This window comes from Astyanax mexicanus, chromosome 22 (genome assembly GCF_023375975.1).
Source record: "Astyanax mexicanus isolate ESR-SI-001 chromosome 22, AstMex3_surface, whole genome shotgun sequence".
Taxonomy (NCBI): domain Eukaryota; kingdom Metazoa; phylum Chordata; class Actinopteri; order Characiformes; family Acestrorhamphidae; genus Astyanax; species Astyanax mexicanus.
The window spans coordinates 23,832,950-23,852,735 of NC_064429.1; the positions used below are offsets into that span (position 1 = coordinate 23,832,950).

At 37.2% G+C, this 19,786-nt stretch overlaps 1 protein-coding gene across 4 annotated transcripts; it reads left to right on the top strand.

Annotated features, from left to right (window-relative positions):
- Nucleotides 1-1,064: 1,064 nt before the first annotated feature.
- On the top strand, nucleotides 1,065-19,675 carry malt1 (MALT paracaspase 1). Of its 4 annotated transcripts, none has more exons than XM_049470345.1 (18): nucleotides 1,065-1,255; nucleotides 2,855-3,086; nucleotides 3,525-3,688; nucleotides 4,713-4,834; nucleotides 5,014-5,164; nucleotides 5,410-5,588; nucleotides 5,693-5,789; nucleotides 7,312-7,359; nucleotides 9,538-9,561; nucleotides 9,664-9,729; nucleotides 9,864-10,067; nucleotides 10,612-10,789; nucleotides 14,587-14,658; nucleotides 15,194-15,321; nucleotides 15,454-15,609; nucleotides 16,794-16,948; nucleotides 17,081-17,200; nucleotides 18,079-19,675. In XM_049470345.1, exons 2-18 carry the CDS (start codon nucleotides 2,935-2,937, stop codon nucleotides 18,532-18,534), a joined length of 2,472 nt encoding a protein of 823 aa, XP_049326302.1. In that variant the 5' UTR covers nucleotides 1,065-1,255; nucleotides 2,855-2,934; the 3' UTR covers nucleotides 18,535-19,675. The 4 variants fall into 4 exon arrangements, with proteins under 4 accessions (XP_049326302.1, XP_049326301.1, XP_049326303.1 ...); XM_049470344.1 differs by having other exon boundaries at nucleotides 2,858-3,086; XM_049470346.1 differs by lacking the exon at nucleotides 7,312-7,359 and having other exon boundaries at nucleotides 2,858-3,086.
- Nucleotides 19,676-19,786: the final 111 nt, after the last annotated feature.

Consider the following 19,786-nt stretch of genomic DNA (forward strand, 5'->3'; position numbering starts at 1 on the left):
CATTATAGCTCACAGTAAGTCCTGTAATCCTAAATGAATAAACAGTTTGAAAATGAAAGTGATTAGCTGATCAGGTACAGGGAAACATTACATATATATTTTATTTTTTTCCTTTAACCCTGACTCCCAATCTAGCTAATTCCAAAGATAAGCTTACACACTAACACAGCTGCAGTTTATTAATCACAGTGGGTTTAAACTTTGTGCTGATTCAGAGACGTGTATTTTTAACCAGCTATCAGAAACATAACATCACAGTTGAAGTGGTTAGCCTATCGTTACCTTTCTTTTAGAAAAATCTCCGTATATCCATATCTGTTTTAAAATCAGCTGAAGCTGCTGCGTCCCGATCCCGCTGCTAAATCTCACAGCGAGGGGGCGGGGCTTCCCCAACAGCAAACTGCCTCTGCTCCGCGCGCCGCAAAACCAGCAAGCTGATTGGCTGTTTCTACTGAGAGGCGTGACTTAATACCTGAACCGGCTCCGTGATTGGTCCGGTCTGTCTCCTCATTAATAGTACAGCTGACCTGAGCGAACTGATATCATTTTTGGGGGGGACAAATCCACCTGTTTTTAATATTGGGTGGGACATGTCCCACCCATCCCCCCCGGTTCCTACGCCTATGCTCAAAAGCATTAAACAATACGTTACTGCTGCTAAATGTGATACGATGATATGATACTGGTATATGAAATAAAATATGCAGAACTACCCATTTCTCTCTGCATCTCTCTTTTTCTCTGGCTTTTCTCTCTCTCTTTTTTTCTCTCCCTTCTCTCTCCTTTCTTTTGCTCCCTCTCTCTCGCTGTCTCTCTTTCTCTCTCTCGCTCCCCGTCTTTCTCTCTATTGCAATTCTCTGTCTCTCTTTCTCTCCTCCTCTTTCTCTCACTTGCTCCCTCTTTCTTTTTCTTTCTTTCTCTCTCTTCCTACTCACTCTCATTCATTGTGCCCTCTATCTTGCTCTGTCTTTTGCTCCCTCTCTCTCTCTTTCTCTGTCTTTCTCTCTCGCTCCCCCTGTCTCTTCCCCCCCCTCTCTCTCTCTCTCTCTCTCTCTCTCTCTCTCCACACGCACGCACGCACACACACACACACCTTCGTCACAGTCACACACATCAGGAAGTAGACCTCAGCAAGAAACGTAGACATGTTTATAGAGGTGAAGTGGATTTCCCCACCGAGCAAGGAAACTACAGCGATGTATCATCTCTTTTTTTTCTTCCTCCACCTTTTTCCTCTTCTCTGAGCAGCTCTGAGGTACATCTCTCTCTATTACTTATCTCTATATATGTTACTTTCTTTGTCAGGTTTGCTTAAATATTGAGATGTGGACTAAAGTTAAATGCCAATCTGTCTCTCTCTTTTCTAACCTAAAAATATAAGTTACAGCTAGCTTGCTCTGATGCTCTTCTCAGGCAGGTTAGCACACTGCAGCACGCCTGTGTTGTTAAAATGTAGCTAGGGTTAATTTCCCTGAGACATTTTTAGGGGGTCTTCAGTTTGAGACGGAGGAGAAATCGCTTAGGGTGCTTTAGGGGAAACCTTAACATTTCTGGAAGAAAAATGTTCATTGAAGCACCTTAAGCTTTCTTGAAGGTTTTCTCAAAGTAGTGGTTTCTACTGTGTTTGAACCCATAAAAGATTGTTTAGGAAGTTTGTTTAACTGTGCTTGTCAGTAGAACCCACAATCTGGTGTGAAATATTAGATTAGTCCAAAATTTTAATCCTTCTGGCATAGTGTTGCCCTCGTGCAACAAACCAAATTTTTTGATTAATGCACCTTTTTATATCTTATTTTTGATTATTTACTTACTTAATTATCTTTAATATAATGTTACACGTCCAATACAATGAGGCATACAAGTGGGTGATAAATAAAAATGTGTATATGAGCAAGAATATGTAAAGAAATATATTTGGCTCCTAATATCTAGATTAATACTAGATTCTTACATTCTTGTTGTAAACCTCCTCTTATCTTTCATGTTTTGGGTTTGCTTCCTTGCTCTAAAACACCTGATTCAAATTATCATCTTATTATCAAAGGTCAAAATCTAAATTAATGTTTGCTATATTCAAAGGGACTTCCTAGCCTCTAGAGCTGGGCGATATGGCCCTAAAATAGTATCATGATATTTCATGGTATTTTTGCGATAACGATATTCTGGCGATATGACAAAACATTCAAATAAAACATAAATACACTACTGGAACAAAATGAAAATGAAATTTTAATATTGCATATGGTATGATATGGTACACCCCTATCTGTAATATTAAAAAAATACAAGAATTTTATCAGATTGTAACAGAAGTCAATGAGTCACAATGTCATGATACTAATACTACAATCCATATATCTCTATATATCCAAAACTAAAGTAAAATTAATGATACTGGACAGATATATTCTGTCTCTAGTAAATATATAGTAGAAAAATGAGAACAGTGTGATTTTTCCTTTTGCTAAAAACAGCAAAAAAGTAGTACCCTGATGTTATAATTAGTGGGGGGTAATATGGCACGTTATTTCAGGATATAATATCGTTCATGATATTCAAAAAAGTTGACGATATTATCATGTACTATACGATTTGGCACACAAAACTACCAGAACTCAGCCGAATTAGATTAAATTGGCCCGTTCATGGCCCTGATGAAATTTCATCTGTGAAATACTTTCATGGTGACTACCGGTAACTAAACTATCTAAAACCTGTTAATTAATTCATATACAGCATGAATCTACAGCATATAAAACACAACACATGAAACAGCAGCCACTGATTTACTTCTTTCTCTTTATTTCTCTCTATAAATCTCTTCCTGCTGTCTTTGAATGTTGCTGCTGGTCAGCAGATTGTCAGCACAACCAAGAAACCCGAAGAACCCATTCACTTCTTCCAGCCTGACCCTTTTTAACCAGAGTCTCAGCAATGTCTCAAGATTCTCACGACGGCTCACTGAACATTAACTCTCTGAAGGAGCCTGTGCTACGGAGGCTCTGCGAGTGTCTGGACAGAGCTAATAATAAAGGATGGAGGAAGCTGGGGGAAACGGTCAGCAGTGACCGGCGGTTTAGAGTGAGGTAAGATCTCAAGACTAACCACAGAGGTTTTACAGTGTTTGTGGTGGTAAATCAGTGTTAGTGCTGTTGGTAAATTTTTAAAAAGAAAAGAGTGTGAACTGACTTCTCTTTCTTCTACTGCACTGCTGGAGGTTTTTTAAACACTGTATTCACTCACTGTTATTTTTTTTTTTCACTGTATATATTTAAATTTTTTGGCAGTGAAGGAGGAAGTGTATGTCTGTCTCCACCTCCCACTGACATGTTTTCTTACTGTCTCTCTCTCTCTCTCTCTCTCTCTCTCTCTCTCTCTTTGTTACATTCTTACCTTTTTTTTCTCTCTTTCTCTCTCTGTCTCTCTGACCCCCCACCCCCTCACTCCTTTTATCTCTCTCTCTTTCTCTCTCTCTCTCTCTCTCTCGCTCTCTCTCACACCCCTCTGCTCCCCTCCCCCTTCAGTTTAGATGACATGGAGATGTGCTCTCTGAAGGTGTTGGAGGTGGAAGGCAGCCCCTCCCGCAGTCTGCTGAGGCTCATGGGAGATCGAGGCTGTACACTGGGACACCTGGTGGAGTTCCTGAAGATGATGGGTCACAGTGAAGCCATTCAATGCCTTAAATCAGGTACATCTGCCGCTGCACTCACACACTTTAACACTGTTGTGTGATGGTTGTGACAGTCCTGTAACTGACTAAAACTATTAAATAAGTCTTTAATCCACAAACTTGCAAAATGACACTAAATTACATTATATTGATGGAAATCCACCTGATGTTGCGGTTTTAGACAATTGGGCCCAATCCTATTTCAATCCTTGTCTCTTCCACTTAGCCCTACTCCTCTGTTTTGCATGTGTACGCCTAGATATAGGGTGTCCTCAATCTTGATAGGCTGGAGGAGGTAAGTGGGGGGGGGGGGGAGTTGGAGCTACATTTAAAATATTGCAAAAAAAATCCCCCTATCCCCTTTTTTGAAGACATACAATAAGGCCCTAAAGTTAACTAGTTATCCAGCAGCTAACTTTCTGAACACGGCTAGATTTTTTTTATTGGGTTTTATTGGGTTTTAATAGTTATTTTCAATTTTAAGGGTGAGGATTTCACCACTTCGTCTAGTGACTCTCTTCCAAGAAGAAGGGGTTACACTAGAAAACAATGGGCATGGGCACAAAAAAAGAATTGGGATTGAGCCTTGGTGTGTGCTAGAATGAATTGCACTACTTTATGCTAATCATAAAAAAAACAGTTGCACCCAGAAGAAATTAAATGACAGGAATTAAACTTTATGGGCAGTCATGCAAGACTGTCATTGAGTGTTTCATCTTCAGAGAGTCCTGCTTTGTTTCTTGGTAGAGACAACCAATGAAATACTGCATGGAGAAACTGTGTTGAGCACCAAGATTCAGCTTTGCTTTCTCACATGTCCAGAAGACCTGGTGTCATGATGTGGAGTTATGTGTAGCTTAGTAAATATGACCAAGAATTGCCCATATCAGTGTAACCATTATCTTATATCCAAATATAGCACTTCAATCTGACTCTTCCTTCTGGGTGCAAATATTTCTGCAACTATTTCTTAGACAATGAGTGTATTTTGCTGTGACTTGTTGAGCTTTTATTTATCAGTATATTTAATGGGTATTAACAGGAATTCAAATCATCGTCCAGCCTCAGTCTGTGGCTGTAATTGCTGGTCAAACCATTTGCATCAGCTGTTATGCTGCTGGACCCTCTACTGTACAGTACCAGTGGTTCAAAGGAAAAGAAGAGGTACAGTAATGCTGACTTTTATATTAATCTTTAAGTGCTGGTTTACTAAATATGAATTAAGCCTTGCCATATACTGTGTTTTTATTTAGGACTAGGCTTTAAACCTGTCCAAGAAACCACATATTCTACATATTCTTATTATTAGTCATATTAATAATGATGGTGATGTATTTATCCAGGTTCCTAACAGTTCCTCTCCAGACCTTATGCTAAGTAAGGTTCAGCTCCAGGACGCTGGCTTCTATATCTGTAGAGTGAATTGGGGTGAATCCTGTGAGTTTAGCCAGTGGGCTCAGCTGGATGTTCTGGTTATGCCTCAGCACACATATGGTAAGCCACTAACCATTCCTTTTGTTTGTATGAAATTGTAAAATGTAATACTTTTTAAAATGTAACACTTTATAGTTGTATTATTATGTGATACATTACTAACCATAATGACCACTGATCCTAAACATGTCTCCTGAGCTTTATATGTGTTGTTGATGACAGTAAAATACTTTTCTTTATAGACTGTTTACCTTACAATGCTTCCTGCATGTACCACATATAATATAATATTTTATTAATTCCAGAATTGATGTCAATTTCTTCTGAGGGAAGACTGAGAGTTGTGATTCAGCCTAAACCTCAGAATCTGCTGGTGGGAGATGCTCTGTATTTGGAGTGTGGAGCTGTGGGAAGACCTCTGCCACATTACCAGTGGTACAGAGATGGGATTCCTCTCAAGAATGCTACCAAGAGAAAGTTCACTGTAAGAGATGAGTAGAGAACACACACAAACGGGCTGCTTCAAAGGAGATCTACTAGAGAGAACTTTTTTGGCACTTACTGAAGAGCCTGTAATTTTATTTCTAGATCTCTGAGTTGGCGTTTGAGCACCAGGGAAAATATCGGTGCGAAATCTCCTGCAACAGTGAGCGAACATGGAGTAAAGAAGTAGACGTTGTCGTAGGTATGATAACATTTCTATTTTCATTGAAACAGTTCTTTGTATACTGGCAAAGCTGATGAATCAAGGCTGCTTTACTCAAATGTGTGTATCAGGAACATGTCATAGAATGCTTTATCACCCACAGTGACTAGTGCAGTACTTGGTAATGATCGTTACCAGAGGCATCTGGCTAGAATTGTCGATGCAAACAGACAAGCTTCTTTGGCAGAAATCACAATGCAATGCATGTCCGTCAGGTCAGCTGATCAAACTTTAGCTTCCACAGGACATGATAATAATCAATTAATTGTATTTATTTAGTGATGCACAACTCCTGCAATATTTTGTAGTTTACCTACTCAAACACAGCCACATAATCTGGTAGGTAACTGGTGGATTGAACAGGTTGAACTGATGTGGTTCAGCCATATGTTTCAGTAGGGCAGCAGGCTAACTTTGCTGGTGACCAGTTGTCCCCTGTATTAAACTATCAATTTTGTTGCTGTCCAATGAAAAACAGGTATCTCCAAAACAGCAACTTTACAGGATAGGGAAAAAACATTCGTAACTTTCAGTGGAAGTCAATGTAAAAACAGTTTATTTTTAGGTAATGAATTTAAACTAATAGAATTTGGAGGAATTCTTAAGAAATCTTAACACAGTATAAGGGGCAGTTGGTTTGTTGAAATAATGAAGTAATCTAAAAATCAACAAAAATAGAGATACTTGTTTTTCATTGGACAGCGACAATTTACAGTTTTAGAACTAATACTCTAAAACTGTAATACACACATTTTGGCCTTATACGATAACAAATTGTCAGATATAATTGCGTTAAACAATGTTATTGTTTTTTAAAACCACTTTTTGTTACTAATATAGCAAAAATACAGTAGCATAAAAAAAATCTATATCTTTTCATTCAATACGGTTGTCTGGTTTTTAATGTATGTTTTCAAACATACTTGCTTTCAAAAAATTTGTGATTGATTCCTGTTACTGATCTGAAATATTAAATGGAGTAGAGAGTGAACAGGTAGCTTCTCCAAGTGTCCTGGAGGAGTCTCTAAAGCCCTAAAGTTTTCATAAATTAAGTAACTTATTTTACTGCAGAGAAAAAGAGTTTAGTAGCTGTTCTTATTAAGAAAAACATAATGGCCATTTTTAAAGTCAACAAATTAGATTGAGATTATATCCCTATATTGTACAATAAGTTGATGACAATTATTGTGACAAGTCTAGCCACAATATTATATATTTTATCCATATTTAAGCCACAAATCAAAAGATTGTCTGCTCCAATCCAAACAATAATTTGCAATTCCAATTGCAATTGCAATTGTGGCAGAGCTGCAATAGGTGTGACAGAGTGATAAATTGTATAACCGTATATTAAAGAAGATATATTATAGACGATAATTGATAAGGATGTTTAAAATTAAGTGCATTATTTTCTTCAGTGTAGCCAGTACAGTTTGGCTAGTGTGAGTGTTGATTCTATACCCTGCTACTATAAACACATTTCATTGCTCTGAAATAAAAGGTCCAAGGACATCCTTCCAGTTTTCAGGGGCAACTGAATGTTCTGAAGGTATTCATCAAGACAAAACATGCTTTCTTCGTGCTCGTCTGGGATTAATCATGGGAACTGGGCTTTAATTTCTTTCACAGATAATCTAAATCTAAATCTGGATTGGTATAAAACCAGTGGAATTAATTAAGCATGTGTTTAATGGATGCATTAATGGAATTTCTTTGCTTTAATGCTGGTATTCACCTGCTTTCATCATCTCATCTTTCCTTTATACTGGTTCAAGGGACCTACAGTAAAAGCCTGTATAGACCTGAGCCTGTGGTGAAAAAGCGAGATATGGTGGTGAGAGACAGTTTGTACAGTACAAATGCAGTATGTGCATGAACTGAATGCCATGGTGTGCATGTGGTGTGTCTTAGCAGAATATGGGCCTTGATGCTACTTACATAGCTTTGGAAACAATTTTAGTTTTTATATTTTAACCATGAGTCCATGCAATCATGCAGTCAATTTTGATTTTTTTTTTTTTTTTTTTTTAATGAAATCAACACTTCTTCCTGAACAATTACCGTATTTTTCACAGTAAAAGGCACACGATATGCATGAATTTTACCAGTCAGGTAATAAGGAGCACTAAAGCCACACAGGAGTATACAGGAGTTTCAGTTTAGACCTCCAGCACTGAGGCTGAAGCAGTATTAGCATAAGCTGCTAACCGTGCTAAGCACTAGCACTTTTGCCGTTCTGTGGTGAGGATATCGGACTGTACTCTGCATGCTTACTGTGTTGAAACAAGCTACATGTGATGAACTGCTACCTAAGATTGCCCTGGCTTTACAAAACTCTCAGAGTTCCTCAGTGTAGCGCTGTCGGTCGGCATAGCGGTTAGCAGCTAATGCTAATATTGCTGCACCCAGCCTTAGTGGAAATCTGGAAATCTAAGCTTACTGTAAATAAATGGAAGTACTTTACTCACCCAAATAAACAGTTTTCAGGAGAGAAATCTGTGTAGATTAACATGCAACACTCGTTTGACTTATTATTATTATTATTATTATTATTATTATTATTTGTTTTTTAAGAATTATGGTTTTATTTATTATCTACTAGCTTAGCTTTAATAAACTTGGTAACCCTTACCCTCAGCAGCAAGACTTGCTGAATTAGAGGGAAAACATGGTGACACCCCAGTTACTTACTAGTGTTGCATAATGCATCTCATAATCTGGTGCGCCTTATAGTGAGAGAAATACGGTATACAGAGTTGCATGACCTTCGAACGACCTTGGTTTTTAATGGCATGTTATTTTTAGGTGCTGATCATGTCTTTCTCTTTTTCACTCCATTCTGACAGCTTTTCTGGTGATATTTGACATTGAAACCTCTTGGGCTACGTTCACGTTATAAACCTCTGTATTTATGTTAGATCATTTTTACTTAGATTGGATATGTTTATAAATTATATGTTTATACATATTTCATTTTACATTTACATTTATGGCATTAGGCTAACACTTTTGTCAAAAGTGACTTACAAGGTTATTCCTATTCCAGAGTTGGGCCAATGTAGTGTTAGGAGTCTTGCCCAAGGGCTCTTATTGGTGTAGCGCAACCTAGTTACCCAGACCTGGTATTGAACCCCAGTCTCAATTCCGGCAGGTAGTGGTGTTATTTACTGTGCCACACCAACCATTAAATATTAGTATTTATATATATATATATATATAGAAGGAGTATACAGCAGGAGTAACAAACATAATCTTTGGATGCACATGCACACATTGGGGAATTGCATTCTGGCCTGGAGTCAGATATTGGCACAACACCGGTACAACACTGGAGCTGACAACTGAAAACATTAAGTGCATGCATACAGGCAAAAAGAATTTCAAATGTAAGCCACTTGTCCATAAATTGGGTAAAATAACATATGCAAGTGACATAAATCAGATTTAATATTTGCACATAACTTAAAAAATAAATAAAATAAATTAGGACAAAATAAATGCAAAAGTGTAATGCAAACGAATCCAAAGTGACCCAAATTAAAATAAAAAAGATACGATTTGACATGTCCATGCAGGCCTGAAATAAATCTGATCTGTGTAACATTTAAGGCAGAAAATCAAATCTGATTCATTCAGAGTGGAAATGTGAATGTAGTCCTAATTATTTTCAATTTGTTTTATTTATTTCTTGTCTTTTGTTTGTTTATTTGTTTGTTTGTTCTTCCAGATGACTTCATTGCCTTTGGACAGAGTAAGAGTTTTTTTTCTCATCTATGCTTAAATACAAATTCCACATAACTTTCTCTGTGGTTATTAATAACTTTCTTTGTAATTGTGGTTCTGTGTGTTTCAGTTTCAGGTAACAGTTTCGAGAAGCTTTATGGTGCACAGAACTACACTTCCCAGAGTTTAGGAGAATGTTTGGCATATTCTGTTAATATAAAAAAATAAAGAATAATAATAAATACTTATCCATGCACTTTTAAGATACAATATTTAAGTTCATTAGAAAGTAATTTAATGCTGTTATGTTTTTTTTTGTTTATCCCACAGCTACAGACAAAGTGGCCCTCCTCATTGGGAACCTGTCCTATCAGAACCATCCTCAGCTTAAGGCGCCTATGGTGGATGTATACGATCTTACCAACCTGCTTCGCCAGCTCAACTTTAAGGTGGTCTCACTGCTGGACCTGACTGAGTCTGAGATGCGTAATGCGGTGGAGGAGTTTCTCTCATTGCTTCACAAAGGAGTTTATGGTAAGTAATGAAGATTTTTTCTAAAGTGAATTCAGTAATGGCAAGATATTAAATAAAACGCACATAATTAATATTTTTAGCACTTCCAGAACCTGTGAGAACACTTTTAAGGCCCTTTCACACAAAGTAATGTGAGCTTTAGCGTTGTGAAGCTTTCAAGCCAAGCACAATACTTTTTTTTGCCTTTTATATACAGTAAATTGAGATAGCAATTCCATAGCTGTCAAAAATGTCCACACTTTTGTTTTCTCACCTCCCTGTTTGATTTTGCTCTTTTTTTAAATTCCCCTCCCTCCATGTGTGCTCATTAGCAAGGGAAGCTATAGTTTGCAGTTATTGTGAAGGTGAACATACTAGGATGCGCCTAGACTTACAAAACAGCTCCCTAGAATCTCTATAAATATCTTACCATCGGTGTTAGCTGATCAGTAGTCGTAGGCTAAACTGACTGTCCGTTTTTCACTTTCAAGCAACAGTTCCTCAATTCTTATTTTCTCACTTCTTAGATGAACTGACTGTGCAAACGTGTTCTTCCTATGTTTAGGCTTGTTGTACTACGCTGGACATGGTTACGAGAACTTTGGAAACAGCTTCATGGTGCCAGTAGATGCTCCGAACCCCTACCGCTCTAGGAACTGCCTGTGTGTGCAGAGCATTCTCAAACTGATGCAGGAGAAGGAGACCGGCCTCAATGTCTTTCTGCTGGATATGTGCAGGAAAAGGTAGCTACACTTAGGTTAAGGTTGTGAAAACAAATTATGTAGCTTATAAAACATAAATTGACAAGCCAAAATATTAAAAACACAGATGCACAGATGAAAATTACACTGATTATCATATATTAAGGTTGCATGGAAGGGTGGGCGATATGTAGTGCTGGACGATATGGCCAAAATTTATATCACGATATATTCCTTAATTTCGGTCGATACGATATAATTTCGATATCGATATAAATACTTTGAAGGCCTCAGAATAACTGCAATGGAAATATGTACACTACTGTTTGAAATTTTAATTTAATTTTTAATTTATGTTTTTAAAGCCTCCTCTCACAAACTTTAGAAATAAAAATTGTTCAAATTAAATTAATGCTCACTTTTATTGGCATGTAGCAAAATAAAAACATGACATCTCTGTCAAACACAAACCTATAACCTATATACATATCACCAATATAAATAACTTTACATTACAAAAGAGACAGAGCTTCTTATTCTTTTGTAAACATATTTAACAGATCAAAACAAAAAGTGCTTCAACCAGGATAAAGAATGCAAGAAGCCTTCATATATATAAAGGGAACATGATATCCCCGTCAAATAAACAAACCTACCAACTTTAAATAACTTAGATACAACATAAATTACAAAAGTGTCTCAGATATTGTGTGTAGTGAAACTGCTTGAAGTGGTGGAACAGACCGGACCGGAGCGCAGCCGAGAATTATCGCGGGAGATTCTAGGTGTGGAGCGCGGCCCAGATCCGCTCGGTTAAGGTCGGTTTCGCTTCATCGCGGGAGATTCTAGGTGCGGAGCGCAGCCGAGATCCGCTCGGTTAAGGTCTGTTTCGTTTTTTATTGCGAGACATTCTAGGTGCGGAGCGCGGCCAAGATCCGCTCGGTTAAGGTCGGTTTCGCTTTATCGCGGGAGATTCTAGGTGCGGAGCGCAGCCGAGATCCGCTCGGTTTCGGTTGGTTTCGTTTCATCGCGGGAGATTTTAGGTGCGGAGCGGAGCGCGGCTGAGATCCGCTCGGTTAAGATGCAATGCAGAGCGGTCCGCAGCCGACCCATGATTACGTCATTGCGCACTGACGTAGCCTGGATACGGAGGCTGATTGTGTAAATAATACTTATCGATATAGCGCAACAATGATATCACCGTTATTGAAACATTTCTTATCGCGATAAATACCGATATCGAAATATTATCAAGATAGTTCATGGTATTTTCGCAATAACGATACTCTTGGCGATACAACAAAACACTGAATTAAAATGAAAATTATTTCAAGAATAAACTATTGCAACAAAATAAAAACTACATTGTATTATTGCATATGATATGATATGGCACATCCTTAACTGAGATTTACAAAAAATACAAGAATTTTATCAAATTTGGTACAGAATGTCATGATCCTAATAATGCACTCCAAATATCTCCATATATCCAGAATTAAAGTAAAATAAATGATACTGGACAGATATTATCTGTCTCTAGTAGATATATAATGGGAAACAAGAACAGTGTGAATTTTTCTTTAGCTAAAAACAGCAAAAAGTAGTATCCTAATGTGATAATTTGGGGTGGGTGATATGGCACAATATTTCAGGGTAAAATATCGTTCACAATATTCAAAAATTTTGGAGACATTATCGCGTACGATACGATATGGAACGCCCCCAGTCTGGGATATACTTGATATATTGTTAAATGTCATGGGACATTGGAATAGTAGTGTGTGCAATGGAAGGTAAAGGATATGCGTGTGGACAGTTTTAACCAGATGCCGCCAGTCACAATCATTACCATCCACTCGTACACATTCTGCCCGAGCCCAGGCCTGACCCGACCCGACCCGATCCACCCCATACACACTCATTTTGAGCCTGAGCCCGATTTAAATCAGACATTTTTTGAGTAAGTAAAGCGTCAAAACTGTGCTTTTAAAAAACATTTTTGGGGATGTTTTAATGAGTGAAACTGCTCAGAATTATGTTAATTAACATTGCAACACTGAAGAAGATCTGTTATTTAAGAAAAAATGTAGAGAACAGATCTTTAAAAGATTAAAACATGAACAATGTGAAAAATGATCCACAGCCTAAACATCGGTAAATTAGGCTACAAGACTGATGTCTGAATGACTTTCCTCTAATGTAATATAATTTAACATGGTCTAAGAATAGAAAATCATTTCTAAACAAACAATTTTTTTTGAGCTTATAGTCTATGTACAAAAACACAAAAACAGTAATAAGGCTGCACAGCACTGCAAGTTAAGTGTGTGATACGAAGAAGTGGAGAATGCACTTGTGCAACTGTTTTTTTTTTTTTTTTCCATTATATAATTTTATTTCTAATTTTTCCCATTTTTTTCACCAATTTTGCACAGCCAGTTACCCATCCCACTCATTAGGACTCCCCTTGTCACTAGTAATGCCCCAACACAGCAGGAGGGTGAAGACTAACACATGCTTCGCAATGTTTTTTCTTAAAACATTGATTTGTTACTTTTTCTATATTTTGATAATCACGGCATAGCTTTATATAAAAATAAAAATAGCATTAAAAAAAAAACAGATGCCTGCTTCACAGACTATTTTCTTGAGCCTGACCCGACCCGTGTTCGGGCAGAGAATCTGTGGTGGTTCACTGTGTCTGGTAATGCCTTCATGACAAATTTTCTAATTATTGTTATGGCAGAATTGTGTCAAAACACACAGGAATGTGCATCACCCCTGGCAGGGTTAGAAAGGTCTAGCCACAGCCCCATGAGAGTGTCTGTATTTACTCTGTCCTCCATTGAAAATGGCTACAATGAACATGTCAAAAGTGGTGAATGTGCTAAAATGAAGACGAGCCGGTGTAGTGAGTATGATGCTCTGGGCAATATTATGCTGTGAAAACCTGATTGGCCATTGATGTCAGTGTCAGTTTAATGCATTTCATCTGCCTACACAAATTTCACTTCATGAGAGGCCAAAACACCTGCATTAATCAGGAATGGTTTGAGGAACATGGTTCATGGTGAGTTCATGGTGTTTCATTTGCCTTCCGAATTCTCCAGATCTCAATCCAATTGAGATTTATTGGCTTAACTTTGCAACTTGAATCTTCTGCTTATGTCTTTGTTCCAGACACCACATGACACATTCAGCAGTCTTGTTCAGGCCTTGGTAGATCAAAGTTGTTTTTGGCAAGAATTAACAGCAAATTAGGTCATAATTTTTTGGCTTTTATGATTATATTGGTCTCCATTCAAACTCTAGTCTAAGATATAGGTGTTTAGGCCTATATATTAAGGTAGAAAGAAAATGTAACTCGTCGTTTTTTTTTTTGTATATAAGATGTCCAGGCAGATGGACCCAAATAATGGGATTATAATGTTTTTCTAATTTTCCACTTCTTGGAAAAGGTATTATGGAAGACATGGTAAAATATAAAAAAATGTTAAATCGGAACTGTGGGGCTAAACTTACAAAAACTTTTTTACACAAGGCTAAATTGGTTTGGATATTTTTTTTCCGTAAATTAATTTTTTTATTATTTTATTAAAGTTTGTTTGATAATTGGAAAAATATCAGTATGACAAAAAAGCATGAATAAAATAAATCTATAGGGGGCAAATATTTTTCAACTTCACTGTATATAATCAATGTCCTATGAGAAACACTTATCTCCATTTTTGTCGATTTTTAGTTTACTACATAATTTGAACAGTTTTACTGTTCAAAATGTTTTACACAATAAGTATGATCTGTCAACATCACAAACACTGTTCATGTGATTTCAGAAACTTTCATGATGAGGACATGCCAAATGTCATGCTTCAGGTCACAGCCAACATTGTGTTTGGATATGCCACGTAAGTGCTGTACTTTAAGTTTTCACTTTCACGAAGTAATATATATATACAGCTCTGGAAAAAATAAAAGACCACTTAAAATGATGAGTTTCTTTGATTTTGCCAAATTAAAAACCTCTGGAATATAATTAAGAGGAAAATAAATGATCACAAGTCATCAAACCAGACTGAACTGCTTGGAGTTTTGTGCCAGGAGTGACATAAAGTTATCCAAAAGCAGTGCGTAAAACTGGTAGAGGAGAACATGGCAAGATGCATGAGAACTGTGATTAAAAACCAGGGTTATTCCACCAAATATTGATTTCCTTTTTTGTAATTTCAGCCATTTCTTTTATTTGGAATTTGAGAGAAATGTTGTCTGTAGTTTATAAAATAAAATAACAATGTTCATTTTACTCAAACATGCAAAATCAAAGACACTGATTCAGAAACTGAAGTGGTCTCTAAAGTTTTCCAGAGCTGTATATTCAGTATATCATGGTCTTGTTGTAAGGAAGCCCAAGTAATATCTGATCGTCATGTCTTACTACTACAGCTGTCAAGATGCAGAAGCCTTTGAGTTGAGCTCCAGTGGACTCACCAATGGGGTGTTTATCAAGTTTTTGAAAGAGCGCCTCCTAGAAGATGAAAAGATTACTGTGCTCCTGGACAGAGTGGCAGAAGGTGGGATAATTTTTGCACATATTTAATGAATTACCATTAACAACACACTCACACTCTATTGTATTGCACAACTCACTAACTTTTTTATGGTTTTGTGACCTTCTGTTATATTCTCTTGTGTTGGTAATGTAGATATGGGTCAGTTTGACCCCACTAAAGGGAAGCAGGCTCTTGAGATCCGCAGCAGCCTATCAGAGAGACGTTCTCTGACTGACCCCATCCTACCTTTACCTGGAGACTACTCAGATGTGACCCAGGCACACAGCCTGCTGTGGGCTAAAGCACATGGTAATTCTAATCATTGTAATCATTGTAAGAAGAAAGTGCGTTTAAGTATATTTTTTCAAAGTATACTTAAAGGCACACTAGGTAGAATTTCCTTGATTATTGAACTTTTTAAAGAAGTGAAATTACAGCTTCAAACTCACTGCAGCGCTCCATCGAGGTGTAATAGGAGGAATAGCGGTGCTTTCGTGTCTGTGCCGGGCTCCTCTGAGCTCAAACCAGACTTGCTCGCGAGAACTGCGCCTCTTTCGAGAACTGCGACTCTTTCGAGAACTACGACCTGCATTCCGACCTGAATGTAGTTCTAACAGTTCTACAAGAACTACAAAAACCCGCTATTTGGAGTTGGTTAATTCTTTACAGAAGCTAACTTCTAAGTGATAGGCACAGCAGCTCTTGCAGAAGAACTAAATCATTAGAATCCGTTCACTAAAAAGATCTGGTGAGTTCAGATAGTACCAGATAAAGACAGATTATAAGTATCCTACCTAGTGGAGCTTTAACATGGAAAAAGTACATACTTTTCACATTAAAATCAATACGTACTTAAGTACGTACTAAATGTGCTTTTTTGGAACAACTTATTGTAATTTTAATACATTTTAATTGTAACAAACCTATATTTAAATACAACATTAAACCATTAAATTGTGCTTTTTAAATGTGCTTTTGTCGTATAACTTCTCCAAATTTAGATTTAAGTATGTGTTTTTAAACACCTTTTTTAATACATATGAAGTACATTTTAAATATACTACTTTGCGTATTGATTCACATATTGTATATTCCTTAATGTTACTAGAAAAAAACTACACTAAAATGCACTTTAAGCAGTATTTAATGCCACTATATATATTGAATTATTTTCAACACATTTAATTTAAAACATATTGCTTAAAAATACATTTTATGAAAATACAGAAAAGGAATTATTATCATCACAATCTGGATCATTGACTTCTGTTACAAATCTGATAACATTCTTAAATATACCTTGAAATATCATGCATGATCTATGAGGTAATGTTCACACACTATAAAAGAAAAAAATGTGTTAAAATAATATTAAACTGTGATTGTGATTGTGTAGTGTTTTAATTTGAATGTAAGCACAGTCTCACCATAGTGTTTTTTTTTCCTAGTGATGACAGTCTAATGATAACCACTGATTCTTGATTTCACTTCAGAACTACCAGAGAGCATGACTCTAGACTTTGAGTGTGGTGTGCAGATAAAGATGGGCTTTGCGGCAGAGTTCTCTAACGTACTGGTCATCTATACCAGCATCGTGAAGAAGCCTGAAGAGATGTCCTCCTGCCAAGCTCACCTCATCAATCTTTCAGTGAGTTCTTCTCTGTTTATCATATTATATGCAAGAGAATATTAACAAAATTTTGCATTAATGCTTTTTGATCTTTACTATTTGTGGTTTTGCAGTTAAATTTTAAGATTTTCTGTTGATGTGTTTCTGCAGGATCTGGATCCTAAACTGATGAATAGAGAGACTCCAGAAGAGACAGGGACGTACTTGCTGTCAGGAAGTCTCCCACAGCACTGCCTCTTTACCAGACTTGGCTCCCTACAGAAGCTCAAAGTAGGTCTTCTGTGGTTTAAGCCTGAACAGGGTTTTTATTTTATCAGTATTCATTTATTTTTATTTTTTTATCTGATTCTGAACATATTTTACAATATTTTACACGAGTTAACAACAGTCACCCTCAAATTGTCCTGGTTAATATTTGCACTTTAAGGCCAGTTAAAGGACCATTAAGGATTATATTATTTCTGTAGTAACTCATAACATGATCGGGAAGTATCATGAGATATTAAGGAAAAAAAGTTAAGATACTGGTAGCAGCCAGTGTTTTATTTTTATTATTAGATCTGTGCGGTTTGTCACGGAAATCTGTGTGGGATATAACCTCTGAATCTGCCCACCACAATTTGCCCTGTCCCAGTACCACATGCTGGGTTGCCAGATGCAGACAAAAGCACGCAAACAGAGTTCTGCAGCCATAGAAATGGACAAGCTGGCTATTTTTCTGCTGAACAGGTGATCAATGAGCTTCAGTAAGGTTACTTAACTTGGCTAATTTATCACGACAACTCGCATAGTAGAGACAGGCATTGTGGACACAGAAACGTGTATATATTTAAGGATTAGCTATAGAGTAACACTCCTCATCGTGTGCCACTGTGCGTCAATCTGGCAACCTTTGAAAAACGTAATCAAATTTTTTAAAATTGTATTCCTGTAGCCATTTCACACACTTGAATTTGGTATTGATTATTCCTTAGGTAAAAAAGTAAAAAAATAAATAACTGTTCTAATCAATAATGCATAATGTGTACCTTGTTAAACAAATCTAGGGGTAGTTTTCCAGATATGGATTAAGGCTAGTCCTGGTCTATATAGCATTTTGAAATTTGCGATTTTCTCATTTTTACACCGCTATATCCTCCACTCCACAGGAGAGGCTGGTTTTCACCGTGTGTCTGCAGGCCGAATACACAGCTCTGGAAGAGCAGGTCCAGTGGACCAGGGAGGTGGACATTGGCAAGCCCCTTATAGCCAAACTGGACCTCCATCGACCCACCAGGAGGAACAGCTGCCAGCAGACCTGCCACATGCCCCACAGCCCCTGCACCAGCCCCATCCCCAGCCCAGGAGCCGAGCGGCTGCTGTTACACCAAATCCCCTGCTTCCACCCGCAGCCCAGCAGCCCCTACCTCAACGTATACGAGCCCCTGCACGGAGCTGTCGGGGGTTACGGGAACGCTCTGCATGGGGAATATGCCTATCACTATGAGGATCCTCCTTATTCACCGTACATGCCTTTACCCAGCGTGCCCATTGAAACCACTGATGACATTGAAGACATGCAGGATAAATTCATGAACAGCTTGTATCTGTACAACCAGCCTTGAATATGTATTTTATGTATTTTTCTTACATAATATAGTTAGTTTTTACCATTTTGTTTTACCAGGCTCGGCTCCCTACAGAAGCTCAAAGTAAGGTCCCATATGATGTATTTTTTGGCTAAACAGGTAATCATTGAACTTCAGTAATAGTGCTTACCATACCTGGATAAAATATACAGCACTGGAAAAAAATTAAGAGACCACTTCAGTTTCTGAATCATTTTCTCGGATTTTGCTATTTATAGGTATATGTTTGAGTAAAATGAACATTGTTGTTTTATTCTATTAACTACGGACAAATTTTTTTCCAAATTCCCAGAAAAATATTGTCATTTAGAGCATGTATTTGCAGAAAATAACAATAAGAAATGGTTGGAAAAAAAGATGCAGATCTTTCAGGCCTCAAATAATGCAAAGAAAACACGTTTATATTCATAAAGCTTTAAGAGTTCAGAAATCAATATTTGGTGCAATAACCCTGTTTTTTTAATCACAGTTTTTATGCATATTGGCAGGCTATCTTTTGGATAACTTTTTGCCACTCCTGTGCAAATATTCAAGCAGTTCAGCTTGGTTTGATGGTTGTGATCATCCATCTTCCTCTTGATTATATTCCAGATGTTTTCAATTTGGTAAAATCAAAGAAACTAGTCAATTTTAAGTGGTCTCTTACTTTTTAAAAGAGCTGTATATGTTGATCATGAAGGGTTTTCTCAGGGGGTGGCTTGGAAAGGCCCACACGTTTATAAGTTGTGAGATGTTACCTTGTAAGTTACTTAATAAAAATACGTCAAAGAAGGCATTACCACCAACAGTGGACAGTGCAGTAGATATAAGGATTTTGACGGGCAGCATTTGACCGGCTAGAATTGTCTCTGTCAACACACACATCGCACAGGTCAGTGCAGCATTCTTCAGCATCCTTGGGACATTTCAAAAATCATGGAAAAAAATACTATGGGATCTTAGTGTGGTACATAAATGTGTTATTCAATTTAAAATATCAAGGAGTTTACAGTCCTTACCTTACCTATGTGTCCCTTTTACCTCCATAGAAAAATAAATGTAATTTAAATAGAATTTTATGTAAATTTGTTCAAGTATTAAAAGGCATTGTAAAATCATTAATAACTATATAAATGTTTCTCTCTTAATAGTACAGATGTAGAATATACAAGTATTTTTAACCAAGCATCAGCGTATGGATTCATTCAGCCGTCAGCAATTTCAATCCACCCACTCATACTGAAGTTAT

Bases quoted from the DNA above. Each gene is read 5' to 3' on its own strand.
- malt1 (XM_049470345.1), top strand. From the start codon at position 2,935: ATGTCTCAAGATTCTCACGACGGCTCACTGAACATTAACTCTCTGAAG. The intron at 5,589-5,692 runs GTAAGAGATGAG...TTTTATTTCTAG, and splicing joins CTACCAAGAGAAAGTTCACT to ATCTCTGAGTTGGCGTTTGA. The intron at 9,730-9,863 runs GTTTGGCATATT...TTTATCCCACAG, and splicing joins TTCCCAGAGTTTAGGAGAAT to CTACAGACAAAGTGGCCCTC.